This window comes from Actinia tenebrosa, unplaced genomic scaffold (genome assembly GCF_029948245.1).
Source record: "Actinia tenebrosa isolate PJP-AT-01 unplaced genomic scaffold, QUT_ActTen_1.0 PGA_scaffold14__42_contigs__length_11649687, whole genome shotgun sequence".
Taxonomy (NCBI): Eukaryota; Metazoa; Cnidaria; class Anthozoa; order Actiniaria; family Actiniidae; genus Actinia; species Actinia tenebrosa.
In genome coordinates, this window is record NW_028292574.1 from 7,785,553 (window position 1) to 7,805,925 (window position 20,373).

At 36.0% G+C, this 20,373-nt stretch overlaps 2 protein-coding genes across 2 annotated transcripts; one reads left to right on the plus strand and one right to left on the minus strand.

Annotated features, from left to right (window-relative positions):
• The first annotated feature begins 29 nt into the window (after positions 1-29).
• On the plus strand, positions 30-4,288 carry LOC148911402 (uncharacterized). The gene is made up of 5 exons (XM_089029367.1): positions 30-69; positions 1,355-1,623; positions 1,934-2,054; positions 2,633-2,767; positions 3,354-4,288. The coding sequence occupies exons 1-5, from the start codon at positions 30-32 to the stop codon at positions 3,800-3,802; spliced, it is 1,014 nt and encodes a 337-aa protein (XP_088885493.1). The 3' UTR covers positions 3,803-4,288.
• Positions 4,289-9,978: 5,690 nt separating this feature from the next.
• Positions 9,979-20,371, minus strand: LOC148911403 (RNA polymerase II subunit A C-terminal domain phosphatase SSU72-like). Its single transcript, XM_089029540.1, has 5 exons — positions 20,108-20,371; positions 19,828-19,971; positions 13,499-13,638; positions 12,140-12,258; positions 9,979-11,334 (listed from the first exon to the last, which is right to left on the minus strand). Exons 1-5 carry the CDS (start codon positions 20,182-20,184, stop codon positions 11,233-11,235), a joined length of 582 nt encoding a protein of 193 aa, XP_088885666.1. The 5' UTR covers positions 20,185-20,371; the 3' UTR covers positions 9,979-11,232.
• Between the last annotated feature and the right edge of the window lie 2 nt (positions 20,372-20,373).

A 20,373-nucleotide genomic window follows, 5' to 3' on the forward strand; every position in this document is an offset into this window, starting at 1 on the left:
CATTACCGGAAAACGAGCAACAAACTACCATGACGAACGAGCGAAAAAAGTACTTGTTTTGTTCTTATGGTAAGAGTATTCGTAGTTCATACATGATATAAAATAATCATTTGAAAAAGCACTTTTTGAATTCCACAATTAGAAAAATCCAAGAGATTTTTGACAAAGTTTAAAGCAATAATATTCCTAAAATTACCAGCAAACGAGCAACGAACTAGAATGACAAACGTGCGAAAAAAGTGTACACGTACCTGTTTTGTTATTATGGTAAGAGTACTTTCATTTTGAATTTCATTCAATGATTTTATATCTTTCTACAGATAATTTATCTAAATATTGAATGAGTTTAAAATTACACCAAATATTCAACTGTTTATTGAGCTTTTCGACCTAGGACATGATTATAAAAATGAGTTAAATTTGTGTTGTTGTGAGATGGTTATTGTAAAGAGCGGTACCTTGTCTTTCACTTTCAAAAACTAAGAAAATATTAAAAACATTTCCAAACGCCAATTTACTGACAAAAAAAAAAAATTTTGTATTTGCATTGCATTTTGCGTTATTTTCTATTTTGCCTCAGTTGTTCTTGTCAAGTATAAATGAATGTAAACTTATTAGTTTTTCAAAAACTTAACCAAGATGAAAACTGGTAAAATTGAATTTTCAAAATACTGTAAGCTTATGTTTTCAAGCTTCTCGAAAAAGAGTTAAGACTTTTATGAATGAATACGGTTCTTGTAAAAACATAAAACTTTTGATGCGGATAATTAACCAAACATCGTTATTAGTGTATAAGAAGTAAAAGTAAGCTTATGTATTTTGCTCACCTTTTTTTTAACCAGTTTTCAAGTCTGTTTCATAGTCTTGATTTGTCCATAAAAGTTCGGAAATCTCCAAAATTTCGATTTCAATAAAAGACATCCAAGGTAAATTTCACTAAACCTGATATTGTATTGGATTATTTGTAGTTATCTTTCGTTTTATAAGTAAAATTAACCAGGAATTCAAAGCTTTAAAAATGTCGGCCATGGAAAACTTTGTCGAAGAATCTTCCAAGAAAAAAACTAGCCCTTGGGGGGTGGTGAGTTGTGTCCAAAATTCATATAAGTGGGATCGGGAGAGTAATTGTCGCGCAAAGAAAACGATGTAATGCATTTTGATTCGTTTTCAGTGCATGTTTTTTATTATGGGAGACATTATCTTAATATTGAATTAGAAAAGTTGAAGTTTTTTTCCCGATTTTAATTTTATCTTTTACATTCATTCAAATTGGGCTCCCTGTGACTTGTGTATCGGGAGCTCCGCTTTTAGGCAGTGCCTAAATGTATTTAATACTATATTATTTATGTTACAGATTTAATATGGGAGCAATGCACAGATAATGTTTTTGAGCCAGAAGTAAATGGAATGGTTCTGATCAACCATTCGTTCCGCTTGCTTAAAGCAGAAATGCCGATTCTTTGTTTATTTGTATGTAAATCGAACAAAGATTGTGTTTCGTTCAATATTGCTCCTTCCAATGAAACCGAAGGATGGTTTTCTTGTGAGCTTAATCAGGCCGACAGATATAGTTCCCCACAAGGTTTTCAAGAAAGAAAAGGATTCTCGTACAGAGGAATAAAGGTTAGTTACAACTGGTTATTTTTGTATTGCATACTAAGATTTCCGGCTGATCCTTGCACAAATTTTCGAGATTTAATGAACAAAAAAAAGATTGTTCATATGTGTATACGTCGTCGCATATCAAATCACAATTAAGTTATTTAACTCATTCTCAGCTTAGCGCAAGACAAAGCTAAGTCTGTTATCATATATATGGTACACATTACCACGATCAATCCTGGAAATTCCCTCTTTCGGTTTTCACGATGAATTTTACTAGTAGAATGGCTTTGTCTGTTCGTATTGATAATATGATACTTTTTGTCTATAGAATCCATGTTTGAATAACGGTCTTTGCGAAGGAAACAAGACTTGTACACGGCTAGGGTACGATCTAACGAAGTACACTTGTCTCTGCCCAAATGGATATTTTGGCAAGAACTGTGAAAAGGGTAAGGAATAATTTATATTATCAGTAATTTATATATCCATGCAATTCAAACATTTATCAATCCCGCTCACATACATTTGCTTATAAGAGCCTTTTGCTGAATAAGCAAGGACTCTTCTAAGAAAATCCTTAATTTCTCAGCCTGTACATTAGCTGCAGCCCCCAAATAAAAAGATGCAACGACTTTGGAGCTCTGGCTACAAGAGAATGTAGATTGGTGTGTGCTAACGTGAATGATGGAAGAGTTTAAAGGCACAATGTAATGTGGAGTATAGACCATCCACAGCCATGTTTTTGTACAGAGAACCAGCGCTGAGGTGAGGGGCCGGGGGAGGTGAAAACTACTAGATAGACGTATTTTAGCTGCAAATTTGCTGTTGAACATTATTCCCCTATCGAATACGGTCACCTCATTCCCTTAATTCAAACGACCCATTCATGTTTCCATCCTTTATTCAAACATCCAACTCTCTCCCCTCTCTCCATCATCTATCCAGGTATGCATATAACAAACACCAGTTTTACGCACTTCTCTGCACAGATATTTTTTTCACATATTTTTTTCCTTTGTTTTTCAAGATATTGATGAATGTGCTAGCAGTAATCTGCATAATTGCACACTGGAAAACCCAGGTGTCAAGTGTAATAATACCCCTGGGTCTTTCAAGTGCATTTGTGCAGAAGGATACGTCGGTGATGGAATCAACTGTAAGAGTAAGTATTATCTGATTTATCCATATATGAATCTACTTATCGATCTGTGTGCATGCATCCAACCATAAGTCCACCTGACCAAGCACCCTTCACTCTGTACACCCATCTCTTCATTTATCTTTTCACTAATCCATCCATCCATCCATCCCTCACTCCCTCCCTCCCTCCAGCCAGCCAGCCAGCCAGTATTTATTACCACGTTATGACAAAGTATTTGTGGAATACTTTAGTAATATAATTGTACATCCAATCCATCCCTTTTTTCGTCCAATTATCCATTTATCCATCCATCTTTCTATGCTTTCATCCATCCATCCACAATCCATCCATCCGTTCGTCCATTCACCTAGTGTGCAAATTTTGACGAGGCTCTACTTTTGACAAAGTTTGGAACAAATTACTTGAAGAAGCCTAGGATAAATTTTTTCCCCCTCTGCATTTGAATTTCAAGAATTGAACTAATAAGACAGCAATGGGTCTTTCACAGTTAACCAACTCTCTTGCTGAAGTTAATTTAATTTGTGGGTATGAGACCAATTTCGTGTTGGACTATAATGATTTTTTTCTTTCTTTTTGTCTTCTTTAGGAATGGTATCATGGATCAAGATAAATATATATCCAGTTTGCGTTGGTGAAAAAAATGAAAGCTATGGGACGGTTTCTGTCCATTTTGAAGTAAACGTAAAACAGTTCAAGCTCGTTCATCTCTCGGGGGGAGTCTCTCATTTGAATAGCCCGGTAACGGCCCAAAACTGGGGAGATAATAGGTTTCCAAACGCACTTTATGTGGTGATTACTGACGAGAATAACATTGTAATTGCACCTTATCCTGGCTATCCAAAATTTTTCAAATCATTTTTCTTCATTGACAGCATAACCGTGGAAAGTCCAGAGTTAATTTATCCTATTTTTGATCCTCCATTGCCACTAAAAAAGGATGATAAACTCAGAGTCTGGTTTTCTCGAGATCTTCTCGGTTTAATGGCAAGTGGCACTTACGGTAAAACCTGCACTGATGTGTATGTTAAATTTTAAGACATACGGTTTTAGACGTAAGGCTATATAAGAGATAGAGTATGCTGGAAAAAAATACATCGAAAAATCAAACCAAGGGGCACTAAAAGTGTATGCGCAATTTACAAAGAATTGCATATGATTAATCGTTATAGTGCTACTCTGACGAAAATCGCTCAAACTTGGATTCAGCTGAAACTTCCTAAGAATACTCTTTAAGGTCCAGTAATCACTGTATGAAGTGTTTTCTCGATATTCAGGACGAAAGTATGATATTTTTACGATTATTTTTTGGAGTCTGTGACGTCATACACTCAACATCAAACATTGCTACATATATTTCTTTGTATATAAATCCTTAATTTATTTTATTCCTATGAAGCCCAAAGGGTGGCTAATTTGCTTATTTCACATTACTTGTGACTATAATTTATATTTTGGGGTGTTTGGGTATTTCTTTCTCCCTTTACTACTGATATTTTGATCATAAACTACAAAGAAATGTATGGAGCGTTGTTCGATGTTGAGTGTATGACTTCACAAACTCCAAAAAATAATCGTAAAAATATCATACTTAGCCATACTTTCGTCCTGAATATCGAGAAAACACTTCATACAGTGATTATTGGACCTTTAAAGAGTATTCTTAGGAAGTTTCAGCTGAATCCAAGTTTGAGTGATTTTCGTCATAGTACCACTTTATATGATTGTAATATCAGTTTAAAGCAAGTAACAGTCTGATTTATTTACCCCATGGTTAAACTTCAATTTTGTTTTCCATAACACATAATTTGTAAGAAAGTTGTAATCGTGGTTCAAATTAAAGTTTTTTGTTGTTATTATTGTTGTTGTTTTTGTTAAGTCGGCCATTTCCTCCTGCCCCTCGGAATATGACAGGCTGCACAGGAGGCCCACGGCAACAATGTTTAAAATATAATCTATTATGCGTTTAGTCAAGAGACCATGAAGGACAGAGAGGGGCTCTCGCGCTATCCTTTGGATATCAGGATTCCCGAAAAGTTATTTTTATCGTGATTACTCCTCAGGAAAACTCTCCCGTTTCCGGTTTAAAGCTGATGTACAGAGAGCCGATATCGAGAAATAAATAGTCAGATTATCGCACTTTTTAAAACCCAAATCGAAACCCTTTTATTCCGTTAATGATTCCCAACGATACGATACTTCAATTTGTCGTTGAAAAGATTAAATACATCATATTTTATGATTGAAAGAGTAAGAAAAGAGTTTGAAAATCACTGCGAAATTGAGGCAAGGGCTCGTGCACATCCCAAGGTTTCAAGGTTAAGAGAGGAATATAACAGTCACAGGAGTCCTAGTGATCTCGTAAGTGAAAACAGAGAACTCAGAGAGAAAGTTTTATTGCTTGAAAGGGAAAACCAGAAAGTCCATGAAGACAACAGGGCCCTGTTAACCACAATACGTTTACTTAATCTTGAAAAAGAAGAAGGTTTACAAGCAAAACCAATACCTAAAATTGTTATTGATGAGGAAAACAAGCCGAATTTGCATAAACCACCAAGTATTTCCTCCAGGGAATCCTCTGTCTTAACAGAAGCCAAAAATGAAATTCCAAATGCCCCTCGAGACAAAGAAACAAAGAAAATCAAGAAGCCTAGTGCCCAAAAAGAAAAAGAGCCTCATTACCCTAAAAGATCCAAACAAAAGAATGAATCCAACAGCACAAAGAAAGACATCTTCATTGTCGGCGACTCGATGATCAAATACTTACAAGGGCACAAGATGTCGAAGACTTCAAAAGTCAAAGTTTGGACATTTCCTGGTTCTACAACTGCCGATATGAAATATCACGTCAAGCCACTTATAAATAAAAAACCAGATGAAATACTCTTACATGTTGGCACCAACAGTTTACGCTCATCCAGTTCTGCACAAGCTTGTGCTGAAGAAATTGCCGAGTTGGCCTCCCTTGTAAATAACAACTCAACAAAGGTAGCTGTCTCAAGTATCATCCAGAGAAGCGACGACGAATCGCTAAACAGAAAGGCAAAGGAAGCCAACACCATCATCGAACAGCTTTGCGAAAGGAACAACTGGAACTATATAGAACATTCCAACATCCAGCCTGACGAACATCTAAACCGGAGCGGGCTCCATCTAAATAGATCAGGAACTAAACAGTTTGCAACCAATTTTATTAATTTTTTAAAGAAGACATAGGAACTAACTGTCATGGAGCCCATAGAGAAAGGGAACAAGGGTAAGTCACGTAATTTAGACAAAATATTTGGTCGTGGTTTAACAATGGCTTCCTTAAATATTAATAGCTTAGTTGCGCACATTGATGAATTACGGGTGTTTCTCGCCGCATCTCCTGAAATTGATATCCTGGCAATCAATGAAACAAAATTAGACTCTACCATTATGGATTCTGAGTTACATATAGAGGGTTTCGATATTGTCAGAAAAGATCGATCTCAGAATGGTAGAAACGGAGGAGGCGTATGTATTTACATGAGAAACAACCTGAGTTATCAAAGACGCGACGACTTTGATGATGGGATCTTAGAACTCATCACTATAGAAATCTTTAAGCCACGATCAAAATCATTCTTAGTTAGTACTTGGTATCGCCCTCCCAACTCACCCCTCGAGTTATTCACGACATTTGAAAAGCTCATAGATAGCATTGATAAGACAAATCTCGATTATTATTTGTTAGGTGATATAAATTGCGATCTCTTAGAACTAACGAGAACGAACCTAGCTTCATCTAATTTAATTGATATTTTGGATATCTATGGGCTTTATCAGCTATTAAATGAGCCAACACGTGTAACGCATAACACTAAATCATTAATTGACTTATGTGTGACAAACACTCCCGACAAAATTAGTAAGTCAGGTGTGTATCATCTTGGCATCAGTGATCACTCTTTAGTATTCATGACGAGAAAAATTCATTACGAGTCGTCAAAGGCTCGCAAAATTGAGGTACGTAACTTCAGAAATTTCGATCAAGACAAATTTTTGAGTGATCTCAAACAACTGCCATGGTCAGACATCAAGTCTTACGATGATCCGAATGATATGTGGATTCGCTGGAAAACCTTGCTAACCGAGTGTATTGATTCCCACTTGCCTGTTCGCCACAAGCGTGTGGGAAGGAAAAACTCACCATGGATCACAACGGAGCTAATACAGAAAATGCGGTCACGTGACCAATTGAAAAGGAAAGCAATTTCCACTGACAGTGACTTATTTTGGAAAAAATACAAAGAATCGAGAAACAGGATTAATAACGAAATTAGATTAGCGAAGAAAAAATACTTTACGGAAAATTTAGCACTAAATAAATCTGATCGTCGGAAAACATGGCACCTCCTTAATGATCTAAGTGCTCGAAAGGCTAGCAAATTTTCCGGCGTTTCCGAAATTAAAGTTGCCAATAAATCAGTAACCTCACCAAGTGAGATGGCCGAGATTTTCAATGAACATTTCACAAGTATAGGCCAGACTCTAGCCAATAAATTACCTCCATCTGACATTAAATTTGAATCATTTCTGAAACCTACAACTGGTAAAACTTTCGCTATCCAACCTCCAAGTGAGCAAACTGTTTGCGACTTGTTAGGAAGTATAAAGGAAAAGAAAGCTGCAGGCTTAGATAACATACCCAACAAATTGCTAAAAATGTCCGCCTCTATAGTGGGACCATCTCTCACTGTGATTTTTCGACAATCTATTAAAATGGGCATTTTTCCTAGGGAGTGGAAAATAGCGAAAGTAACGCCTATATTTAAAAAAGGGGAGAAAACTGACCTAAACAATTATCGCCCAATCTCGGTCATTCCCACTGCTTCAAAGATATTTGAGAAGATCGTTTATGATCAACTATACGATTATTTGAATGAAAACCAGTTATTGACGGAATGCCAGTCAGGCTTTCGCTCCCTGCACAGCACTGTCACCGCGTTGCTCGAAGCAACGAACGAATGGTCAGTTAATATAGACAAGGGACTACTTAACGGAGTAATCTTCATAGACCTCCAAAAAGCCTTCGACACCATAGATCATGAAATTCTTTTGTCCAAACTATCGAATTATGGTGTAGATGAAGGCTCACTCAAGTGGTTCCGTTCTTATTTACTGACGAGGTCTCAGCTGTGCAGTGTTAACGGAAGTCTGTCTGAGCCTTGTACTGTGGGCTGCGGTGTACCACAAGGCAGTAATTTAGGCCCACTTTTATTTCTCCTGTATATTAATGACTTACCAAATTGTTTGGCGCAAGCCATAACAAGAATGTTTGCTGATGATACCAGCATCAGCGTTCATGGTAAAAATGTAGGAGACTTGGAACCAAGCATCAACACTGAACTCACTAATATACATCAGTGGTTGTTAGCAAATAAGCTAAGCTTGAATGTAGCGAAAACGGAATTTATGATTATTGGGTCCCGCCAAAAGTTCACAGCGCAATGCGATTCCACTATTAATATTGCGATTAATGGAGCTAGCGTTAAACAAATTGATCACACCAAATCTTTGGGTGTCACTATCGATAAAAACCTTAATTGGTCAGAACATGTTAACGACATTTCGAAGAAAATCTCTTCAAGTATAGGGGCTCTAAAACGTGTTCGCCCATTTATTTCGACCGATAGTGCCATCCAAATCTACGAAGCCTTAATTCTACCCAAACTGGACTATTGTAGTGCAGTTTGGGATGGATTAAGTGATAAACTATGTGTTCAACTACAAAAGCGTCAAAATCGAGCGGCTAGAGTTATCACAAGATCTAACTATGACATAAGATCTAGCCATCTCCTTGACCAATTAAACTGGGATACACTTGCAGTTCGTCGTAAAAAACAAAAAGCCCTACTAATGTTTAAGACGATGCAGGGACGTACACCAGTTTACTTACAAAACCTTTTCTCCGACTACCATACTAAATACAACCTTCGAAATCATGATCATAAACTGTCAATACCTAAGCCACACACTGAATATCTAAAACGATCATTCAGCTATAGTGGGGCAAAATTGTGGAATGACCTACCGTTAAATATAAAAGAGGTCAAGTCAGTACGAAAATTTAAAACGGAAATTGATAGTTTGTACAGTAAGAAAAGTTGTAACTAAGGGCTCCACGGCAAACATGTAAAACAGTAACTAGCTTTTTAATCGTAAATCTTTACTTTTAAATATTTTTAGGCAATCGACTGATGTTTTTACCGTGGTAAAATAAAGAAGCTTCCTTCCATGAAAAAAAAAAGGCCATTTTTCGCTTCTTTAGGAAATCTAAGAAATCCTTCATTGATTTTAAAACATTTTCAAGCATAACTTGTATTTAAAAAAGCATTATGTAGAAGACTTCAATTCTACCAAAGCTGCGAGTAAACCAATCTAGATTTTTGTAAACGCCTTCACGAATCAATATTTTTTTCCAAAAAAAAAAAGGAAAATTTTTTTCTCATAAATTGAGGAGAAATCTCTTTATTTTTCAATTATTGGACCACAAACCTAGCGTAAACAAGACGTTTTTTCATTTGTCTCAGAAGCACATCGTCTGATTTAAACTTAGATCTTATTAACCGAGCGGGAGGTCTGTACGGGATAATCTTGACCGAGGTCGGAATGTACAGACCGAGGTCAAGATTATCCCGTATAGACCGACCAAGCTCGGTTGATAAGAGTCTTATTATATCGCGATGCGCGATGCGATCTATCCAATCAGATTGCTCGATTTGCTATTTTACAATAACTTACAAATTTCTGGCGCGCTGATTGGTTATTTTTTATCATCAATAAGAGGACAGACAGATAAAGCTGACGTCAACGAGCGCGCGCTCTTTCCGTTGATTGTTTTGATCACTAAAAATGAGAAGTTTTTATCGTTTTTGTTATTGTAAAAAACCAATTGACATCAGATTTTTATGTGTCTGTCCTCTTTTTGAAGATAAATTTCCTCATCACATTGTCAAAGTAGTATGCGGATCCACTCGGGCTACGTCTCGTGAATCCACACTACTTTGACAATGTGATGACGCAATTTATCGTCAATAACTTTCGCGAGGGGACGGAAGAGCGGACGTCTGTTTTTTTTTTGGTTTTTTTTCCCAGGCTACTCAAAATGTTGCCATCATAATTCCTTTATTTTCCCTAGAGTATCTCTTATGAATCTCTACTTTAAAAAGATCATATTGACACAAGCGTAATAAAAAATGAGATTGTTTTAATCTAATATTGATATGCAAGATCTATTTACATGCACAAATCAAAATAAATATATAGAATCCAATCAAACCACTTATTGAATGTGCAGTAGAGTGCAATTAACAATTAATCCGTGAAACACTAATTACTAAATAGTACAAAATAGCGCTAATTAAACAATAGAAAATAATGGAATTTGCATAAAATTGTCCTATTTAGTATTGCTAAAGTTTCACGGATATCTTGTTTGCACTCGAGTGCAAACACTAGAGTGATCACAGTAAATCCGTGAAACACTAATTACTAAATAGTACAAAATAGCGTTAGTTAAACAATAGAAAACAATGGAATTTGCATAAAGATGTGCTATTTAGTATTACTAAAGTTTCACGTATTTACTGTGGTCACTCTAAAAGCGTGAAACAGCACTAATTAGTAGTAAATCATGCTAGTAATTAAACAAAAAAGAAAAAAAGGATTTTGTGCTAATTAGTACTATTTAGTTTTTGTGCTATTTCATGGCTATGTTTGCACTCTAGTTAGAAATTACAAGCGGAAGGTACGTTTTTAGAGTGGTCTTCACAAAAGATTTATCATGAGGTAGTGCTTAATAAGTCTATTTTACGGGTTTCTGAAAACCACTCTATTGCAGATCAAACATTTTATTTTGAAGAGATCCGTGAATTCTTACTGAGTGAAGGGGGGGTGGGGTGGCTACAACCATTTTTAAAAAGTTTACTGCAAATCCCCCCGCCCCAATAAAGATGTCTTTACGAAACTTGATCTCTGTATTGAAACAAGTGTTGTGTAAATTACGATGCTCAAGGTTCTCGTAACGTTTTCACGGTACGGTGGGCCAATCGCGTGCACGATATCACTGATCCTCTAACCCGACCACGTGCTCGAATAATGAACTGGCAAAATCTTAATCAATACACTACAAAGCGTAGGTGAGGGTGGTGGGGATATCAATATCTTTTTCTAGCTTCCAAAACGCAAAACCTGTAATATTTACTATCGAATAATACAGGGTGCCAAGTGTTTAACACAGCAGTGCCTAGACCATTCGCTGCCTTTTGGCGCAACTCGTTTAGTGTCTAGTGTCCTGAATAGGAGATCATTTTGCCAGTGACAGTTGAAATATTATTTGTATTGTTTATACAATCTTTATATAACCATCTACTGCATAGCAAAGGTTTCATGTTCTAATTAATAATAGCGAAAATATTTACAGTAAATTAAATTAAGGGATGTTAATAGAATGCTACGGTATGCAATAAATTTCTTTTGCATTTCTTTTCGAACTTCTGAATCACTTCGTCGATTTCGTCTTCAACGTCATCAAGTTCTTGTATCTGAAAGTGAATGAGAGAGCAAAAAAATTGAAAAAAGGGCAGTTGTAATTTCTATTATAAAATAATTGAGATACTACGCGCGCTATGATTGGTCGAAAACCATGTTTGATGAGAGTATCAAAACACGCTACCGTCATTTTTAATCTATCGTGTGCGCTCATTGGTCAGTTTGAATAAGACTGCACGTAGGGAGAATTTACTTAGACTTTGCGTTTTCTCGATCTTTTCGCGCGTTTGTTATTTTATACGCGTCGTGGTTTCCTACGCTCCTCTTGTGTTCTCTCAACATCCCGCGTGTTTTGATCAGAGTATCAAACACGGAAAACTGTTTTTGATCTGTTAATTCATAGTTCTTCTCCTGACAATTATCGTGTTCTGCAACCCCGCGTGCTTTAGGACTGCACACAGCACGCGCGCGCGTTTTCTATTTCTTCATTAGTAAACTCAGGGAAGGAAGCCTTTGAATTTTAGTGGTCATCCTGAGAAGAAGTCTCAAGTAATAGAGAAGATCTATATAGGAGAGCCTTCAAGATATTAAAAATAAACAGATGATCCCGAAAAAAAAAAGGGATACTAATGAGGGTTTGGTTTGGATTTCACCCTATAACACTCTAATTCTTTTGTGTCCTATTGTGTTTATATGACTATTACTCTCTATTACTCTCTATTACTCTAGTGCCCTTTGTTTCATGGGTTTATCAAAACCCCGGCTCTATGCTTACAATTTTTTACGGGTCAAGTATAAAATCACTCTGTCAGTATGCAGCTAGCAGATATGTTGATCCAATGTTTTGTCTATACTTACATCTTTACAAATTTCGCATATGAGGAAAGCTCCTATTGTAGCCTCTTCGTGGTTATCTTGAATGTCAATATTTATTACATGTACAGGAGTGTAAGACTGTTGTCCAATGCTTTCCAGGTCTAAATAAAACACACAAAAAGATCCCAAAATTAGTCATTCATAGTAGTAATTTTGGATGTAAATCTATATTTATGAAGATTGGCATTGAGAACATTGTGGTCTAGCTTTGGTACAAACAGTCATCTTTTGTTTACCATAACTTACATGGTGTCGTTTGCACCCAAGTTATACCACAATGCATCATGTTTATTGAAGTAAGAAAAAGCATATGCAACATGACATTTGCTACAGAAACAAGATATTTTCACCATTATCCAAGGCTTGGGTAGGCTTTCATTAACATCCAACAGATTTGTAAGAACATTATGAGAGCCAATGAAGCTTAAAACATAAAGACTTTGATTGCTGCATGGAAGCCCACCCCATATTACTCTTGAAATTGGTTTTACAAGAAAATAAAACGTATTTCAAATAAACTATTATTTCAGGAGAATATAAAGAAATTAGTTGTCTCTTACACATATTCTACAAGTTTTTGTTGCATTTCATTTATATTTTGATGTTAGCCTTGAATTCAAGACAATATTAAGAAGGGTCCTGTATATGTTCACCCCTATACTTTAAGGCCGACACACACAAGGGAGCTTGCTCCCGCAATATGCATCTGGGTAATCCTGGGTCATGGGAACTAGTTATAAATCCAACAAATAAGCCAATTTGATTGGCCAACTGGAGAAAGGTTGTTGCGCGGCAATAAAAGTTTCAGTACACACGAGGGAGCTTTGCTCCCGAAACACGATTCTGCAACAGATTTGCTCCTCAACCTGTCTCATCATATTTAACCATTTTGATATGAGGGAGCAAAACCCGGGAGCAAAAGTTTTGTTGCTCAACATTTTTTTCGTGTGAAATCGTTGGTACAGATGAGGGAGCTTTGCTCCTGGAGCATGTTGCAGGAGCAAGCTCCCTCATGTGTGCTGGCCTCTTATGATAAAACGGAGCATTCATTTCTTAGAAGGGGGTGGGCCAGAAGAATCTCTATAAACAGTAATGTAAAATCTTTAGTCCCCCCTTTCTTCTGTCTGGATAAAAAAGTTACCCTCCCCTTCAAATTTGTTTAATTCTTGATAGCCCCTCCCCCTTATGTAGCAATAAATATTTGATGCCCCCCTTTTTGACCAAGTAGAAATTTAAAGGCCCTTCCATGTATTTTCTTTGGCCCACCCTCCCTCCTAAAAATGAATGTTCCCTTAGTCTCACGTTTTAATTCTGCATATAAGTTTAACACTCTAAACTCACGTTCAATAACTTGATCAAACACTCGTTCTTCAGCTGTGATGATAAGGTCAAACTCATCTGTTGTGTCCTGGAATCTCTCTGGGTTGGCTTTTATTCTTTTATTTCTGTCCAGCATGTGTAGAATTCCATTTTGTGTATATCTAGTTGTCTAAGTTAAGGCTTTCTCAGAAGTATGATTGAACATTTTAGCATGTTAAGTATTAAATTAACACTATCAATTAATTATCAAATAATATTAATAATATTAATATATAATATACACCAATTTAAAAAAAATGCTGGGTTGAAATAGTAGCAAAATACAGAAGGGTATTTTGGGTATTAAGTGTCAATAGCCTGGGCATATGAATTCTTTGCATACAGAAACATGCATAAGAGAGCCAAAATTCTTTGTTTGGTATTTTAAATCTATGTTTAGAACTACAAAACTGCAACATACATACTATTAGTTTTATTAACTGCTTACTCAAAACAACATTCGCTCTAAGCTTATTAGATTATTTACCTTTATCAACTCAAGGTTTCTTCAATTTGGCATTCATGCACATATTCATAAATAAATTAGTATTCACTACACAAGTTATACAATGGTTTTGAGTGACATACCATGGAATATCCCACAACACCTTGTATTTTCTAGCAAAGACATGCGCCTTCCGGCAAGTGTTTACTAAGAAGATACATGTGATGAATGAGATATTCCATTGTTCTATGAGAAAGCATTGTATAACTATTTTATTCCACACTATTGAAAATACATCAGCATTTTGTCAAGAAATTGAAACCATAACAATGCCAGATGGAAAGAAACAACACTTATAAAAATTCAGGCCGGTCGCTAGGACCTTGAAATGTGAGGTTCGTTTTTCTTCCAAGCTCACTACCAACAATGCCATTTCTTGAAAAACTATAACAGTGCTAAACTCCTACAAAGGTGAAGGGAGGGTTAGTTCAAACCATCCCTAGCGACAGGCCTGAACTTTCCTACATTCTGCTTGGCTGTATTTTTATAGTATGGGATAGATATATACATGTATACACACACATGTATAGCATATTTCTTTAGTCTATAAAGAATTTTAGTAAAGGCAGGCAGTTCCAGGCAAACAGTATAAAATAACATATTCCACATCCCGAGGTATATTTTTCAAAGGCACATGTTTTTGAAGAGATAGTGAAAAGGAGGATAAGAGCATTTTTAAAATAGTAAATAAAATTTAAAAATCTAGTTGTTCTAGTGCTTTCAGACTAATTGGGACACTTTTAAACGCACATTACCCCTACATTCAAGGTTCATGCATGAAACTCAACTCACATGTCGATTTTTAGAGAAGCAGGGAAAAAAACAGGAGAACAGCACATCAAACAAACTCAACATATTCTAGCTTAGGCATGGGACTTAAACGCAGGTCTAGTGCAATCTGAATGATTTTGATGCAAATTAGCAGTGTAGACTATTCATAAGTTCAATTCTCATTTTTTCATGAAAGTAGATCATTCAAAACCACACAAATTACAGATAAATTATTAATAGGTAAATGAAAGTGGAGATCCACTACTTTTAAGAACTGCACTAAACTAAATTTAAACAATCTGAATTAGCCGGCTGCCTATTGATTGAGTTTAAATTCTTAAATAGAATGATGTTACTATTTGTTACTTGAACAACATGGACAAAAGCCAGTGAAGTAGACTCAGCAAAGTGAGAAAGACTAAAATGGAACTCCATCTGCCAAGGGTAGCATAGACAAAAAAGTGTCTACTGATCAACTACCTATTCAAATGACCCTTCAATGCTTACAAAGATGGTCAATGCAATGTTAGCCATGTTAACCTGTACATTTTGGGGACTGTCCATTTTTTATCAGGGAGGGGAAGTGGAATTCACCTGTTAACCCATACGAGAAATCTGCTCCCCCCAATTGTTGCATAGAAAAATACCCCTCCCTTGTTTATTCATTTTAATTAATGAAAAATTGCTGTGCAGCTCGGTTTCATGCCACCCCTCAAGCCCAAAATGTTTTAATGTACCCCAATTTGTTTCAATAACCCCCACAATAAACAATCATACTGCCTCCCCTACCTGGTAAAAAATGAAATGTCCCTTTTTAAAATTAGTCTTCTAATTTTGTAGTGATGCTAACTCAATTAAGTCTTATGCAACATTCTAATTATAACACTAGGCTGATTTCTTTTATCTATCTACTTTTGGAGAGCTACTTCACCACCTTATTTTCCCAAAAATAAGGACCATGGTTACTGTTTGCTTTAAGTTAATAACTTGTATAGATGCCAGTATTAGTATAATAGAAATTAGTAAGCGCAGTCTTGAGAAAGACTGTTTTTGGTGGCGACTGACATTTCTACAACCTGAGTGGAAGTCATCTTCAGAGTCGTGATGAAACGAGAGAAACTAGTAAAGTACTTTAAAATTCAGTTACTCTCTGCACACTTTATGATTAATACTAAGGTTATCTACCCTAAAATCATAACTTGATATATTGGCCTATAACACTATGTCACAAACAAAAAAGTCTATTGTTTTAACTCTAAGGATTAGGGTCGCTATAGGTGGACAGAATGTCAACACAAATAAAAAACATGATAAGACTGCATTTACAAAACAGAGAAACGACAAATACCATTAATATTGAAAGATAAACATTGAAAAAACATATATGGAAACTAGACGGTGTGAAAGCAAACTTTTGAAGAGAAAGACTTAGTCGAATTGTTCATTGTTTATCAAATCTGTCCCACACTGTAAACGTTTTATCACACTCATGTATGTTATAATCTTATTCAACCATCACTAAATAAAAAAAATGAAAAAAAAACAAAAACACACAATGAAAATATAACCGAGACAATTACCTCTCATTAAAACCTAACCTTAAAACTTGAATGCAAAATCAAATTATGTACCCGAATGTTGAAGTAGCTTACAACAATAATTATGTGTTGTATTAGATTTAGGATCACTCGTCTCCAGAAACATACCATGTTCTTGTGTATTCAAATCTGATGCCTTTACCACTCCTGGGAGGGCAGCTTAATGCCTAACAGATCTCGCAACTCAATTGATAAGGCAGCTGGTAGATCGAATTAGAATTTAGTTGTTTTTTTTGGAGGGAGGAAAACCCGGAGGAAAAACCCTCGAAGCACAGGAGATAACCAACAAACAACAGTACTCACATGCGGCACCGAGACCGGCAGAGCTTAACCCGGGTTGCATTGGTGAGAGGCAGTGCATTAGTAGCCCACGCCACCGTGCTTCCCTGGTAGCATTATTCGAAAAGTTTCAAATCAAGCTGAATAACATTCCTCAAATTAACTCCAAAAAGCAATAAGATTTCCTAGGCAGTTAATTTCCTTTTTTAAAAATATTAACTTGCAGAATGTCAATAGATTACCAACATCTCATAAACCCCTGGAAGACAGCGCCATGCAACCTGTAGATGACCAAGTCCTGAAAATGGGGTAATAGAAGGCTTATGTCATTGTCACACCCAAGCGAATCCCCTTTTATTAGGGGAATTCCAGGCGGAAATCAGTCCATCTCAGTCAATATTATATCTTGTCTGGTTTCTTTAAGAACTCTTCAGCTTAGCTCAAGTTCTTGCCAGTTCTTTGTATATTGCTCTACCTTAGGATTAGGTTCCTACAATTCCAAAATTAAAGTTTCTACATGCAAATCCATATTTAAAAAATTCAAGATGTACCAAATTTGTCCGCATTTGTCCAGGTTTTGAGGGCTCTTTTTGAGGGCTGTTTTTTGAGGGCTCATTGGCAAATTCCATACATTGTTTCCATCAGCAACTGAATATTGCATTTGATTGGTCCAAAGCGTCAAGTCAAGTCATTCCAAGAACTTGTTGCAACACTATTCTTCTCTGTAGCATCTTTATCTTTACATTTTTTTAAATACAGAGCAGATATGTGCCCTGGTCTAGCGACAATGAATACCACTGTTCCTTTGTATTAATGTGCAATAATTCTCAAAACTTTGATCAGCAGATTCTTTCATAGCACTGGACTGAAGAACAAGGCCTGGCATACCAATAATTAGCATATTCAATTAAAACTTGGGCAAAACTGGAGCAGCTGCTCTGTCGATGGCAGGATCAAAAGGACCAGGTTTGTTTATTGTAACCAACCACTAGCTGGCACTGTTGACTGGGATTAGTGGCAACTATCCACTGTACCGACTGTTCTACAACTGGGGATCCAGAATTGTGTTGAGAATTTGGAAAATACTTCATAGACATCTGGATTTATTTTTTATATCCCAAAAAATTAAAACCACTTGTTTCAAAAGTAAAATTACTAGCTTCAAGTTCAAGGAAAAGTAGTTTCCACTTGAAGATAAATTTGGCCAGACACAGCAGAAAAAAGCAGCAATCTTCAAACTTCTCTTGCCAACACTACATCTATACTGGGATTGTTCAAATTTGCCTCAACCTGACATATTTGTTTACTCTCAATCAAGGTAAATAGGGCATTGTTAGGATAAAATCTTGAATTCTTCTTAAGAAAAAGTTCAATGTAAATAGAACCCCAAACGATATCCAAGATGAAGCACGCATCATGCAATAACTGTTGAACTCGGAAGCCATCTGTCAAGAATCTTTACTTATCTTATGCTCACCGGGAAAATTGCTTTTCATCTTTCACAAGCATTAGCAAAGTTTACTTCAATAATTTACCGCATTGTTCGATTTTGTCTATATGTAAATTTAATGGTTTTGGATAGAAATCCCTTGTTGAATATGCTTTTTTGAACCTATCACAGCACACCTCATTGTTTAATCCAGCCTTCACTATAATCATTTTCTCTCCAATAAGTTTTCAAAACACCTACAGTATCACTAGTTGACTAACAGTTTAACTCTTACTTAGATATTGAAACACTCATTTTGAATTTTGTCTCAGAATCCTCAAGCATTTTTCTCCTGTTTTATCAATTTCCGTCTTAGCTCACATCCACCAGTCAAGTTATTCAACCATCCCCATCTACCAGCTATTGAAACACTTATTTAACTGTATTCAATAGCGGAAAAAAAGTGAATAAAAACCCAATTGTATTTTCCAATTGCCATTCCCACAGGCATTTTTTTTTTTAATCTCCTTTGATATTTGATTGATCTAGCTGATAAACATTTTCCCCTCACGAAACTAAAATATTTAATTAGATTTCCAACTTTTTTCAAAAGGCCAATAAGTCAACTGCTTTGTCAATGTTGTTTTGCCCAATGAGAAAGGGTACTTGTTTCAATTCACTTCAAACATCTGTCCCTCATGAATAATTCATCTTATCAATTATTAATGCTTGCCAATGGAGACAGACAATAGCAGTTTCAGTCCCAATGCAGATAAAGGGAATGACATCGCAATATTTCGGGTGTGCGTTATTTGATTATGGGACTCTTTAGAAACTTATTTCCCAAAATACAAGCCAGGGGTATGTTAGGGTTTCAAGAAAGAGTGTAGATGAAGACATTAGTTTTGGTACTGTATTAGTAAAGCATTCACAAACACACAAGTGTGTGGCACTAGATATATTTATTTTGTGCCACATTAAACATGAATTCATGATACAAATCAATTACTGAATCCTATTACCTTTGAACACTAGATCCGCTGCTTGTTGGTCATCATTCCTAAAACTATTCTAAAGGCATCTAAATAGAAATTGTTTTTCTTTCCATGCTCTTTCCCAAAGGAATCACTTTTCTTCTGGTCCTCTCAGGGCAGACAACCTTTCTTGAACTTCAAGGGCTGAAGATTGAAAGTTATCATTTTTGGGGGAGGGGAGGGTGAATGGTTGGTTTGGTGAAATTTTCGTAGGAAAAGGCATTATCTGAAGTAGCCAAATAAAAAATGTGACATTTTTGCTTATAAGTTCAAGTCTGCAACATCTTTTTTTTACAACTTTACATGGTCTGTTTGCGTCTGTAAATGTCAATAAATTGTAAGTCAGTGGCAGCTAAGGCTGCAACATTGCATAAGAACAGAAATTGTTTTGCTTGCGAAGCTCCCTTGATGAACATTCCCTCAATGAAACAACCGGATCAATGGTCCAGGAGAATTTCACCTTTTTCCCATACTTACACAAAAACCTTTTACACAATACTGCCTCAGGATGTTAGAAAAAATATGTTAAATTAATTATTATAACTATTGCCTGGAATGTAAAAAGAATATTTTGATTTTTGTACCACCTTTTCACGGCTTTCGAAAGACATCATTACCATGACGTCATGTATGGACCTGCCTTTCTTTAGAGCGAAGAAATCCGTTAGAAAGAATGAAATTTTATGCCTGGATACAAGTTTGAGTCTCTTCGCAATAAATCTTTATACATTTCTTCGTATGTAGTATCGAATGTATAAACGTTGGGTTTGTCTGGAGCTGATCCTGGTAACTTTACGTGTGTTCCTGAGCCATAAGATTTCACATCGAATCCTCTCTTGCTGTAAGAAATATAAAATTTAAACATGTTGAAAACGCCACTACCCTACAAATTTCACTTTGATAAAAATCCTGGTACACCCTGGAATTTTATCAAGACCTTTTTCTCTCATTTCTTGTAGATTTTCTCCACTTTACCTTAGGAAATTATGAGCTTCCATACTTCGGTTTTGATTACTTGAACAAACGACTGCTATTCTCAACTTGTGAACCATAATTATGATATATAATGGGAATTTGGGGTATAAAAAAATAGAATAATAGAATAATAAGGGTTTCAACTATAAACTTTTGATAAATTGAGCGACAGAAACGCTTTTTTCTGGCCGATGTAAACGGATAACTTTTGGATAACTTCAAAAATTCAGGATTACAAAAACATGGACGACGACTCCTTGTTTGAA

What these genes read in the sequence shown, in the direction of transcription:
- LOC148911402 (XM_089029367.1), top strand. Translation starts at nt 30, where the DNA reads ATGACGAACGAGCGAAAAAAGTACTTGTTTTGTTCTTATG. An exon ending in TCTCGTACAGAGGAATAAAG is followed by an intron (nt 1,624 to 1,933) that starts GTTAGTTACAAC and finishes TTTTGTCTATAG; the next exon opens with AATCCATGTTTGAATAACGG. An exon ending in TGATGGAATCAACTGTAAGA is followed by an intron (nt 2,768 to 3,353) that starts GTAAGTATTATC and finishes TGTCTTCTTTAG; the next exon opens with GAATGGTATCATGGATCAAG.
- LOC148911403 (XM_089029540.1), bottom strand. Translation starts at nt 20,184, where the DNA reads ATGGTTCACAAGTTGAGAATAGCAGTCGTTTGTTCAAGTAATCAAAAC. An exon ending in GAAGCTCATAATTTCCTAAG is followed by an intron (nt 19,972 to 20,107) that starts GTAAAGTGGAGA and finishes TATTTCTTACAG; the next exon opens with CAAGAGAGGATTCGATGTGA. An exon ending in GTTTGATCAAGTTATTGAAC is followed by an intron (nt 12,259 to 13,498) that starts GTGAGTTTAGAG and finishes TGTTTTATTTAG; the next exon opens with ACCTGGAAAGCATTGGACAA.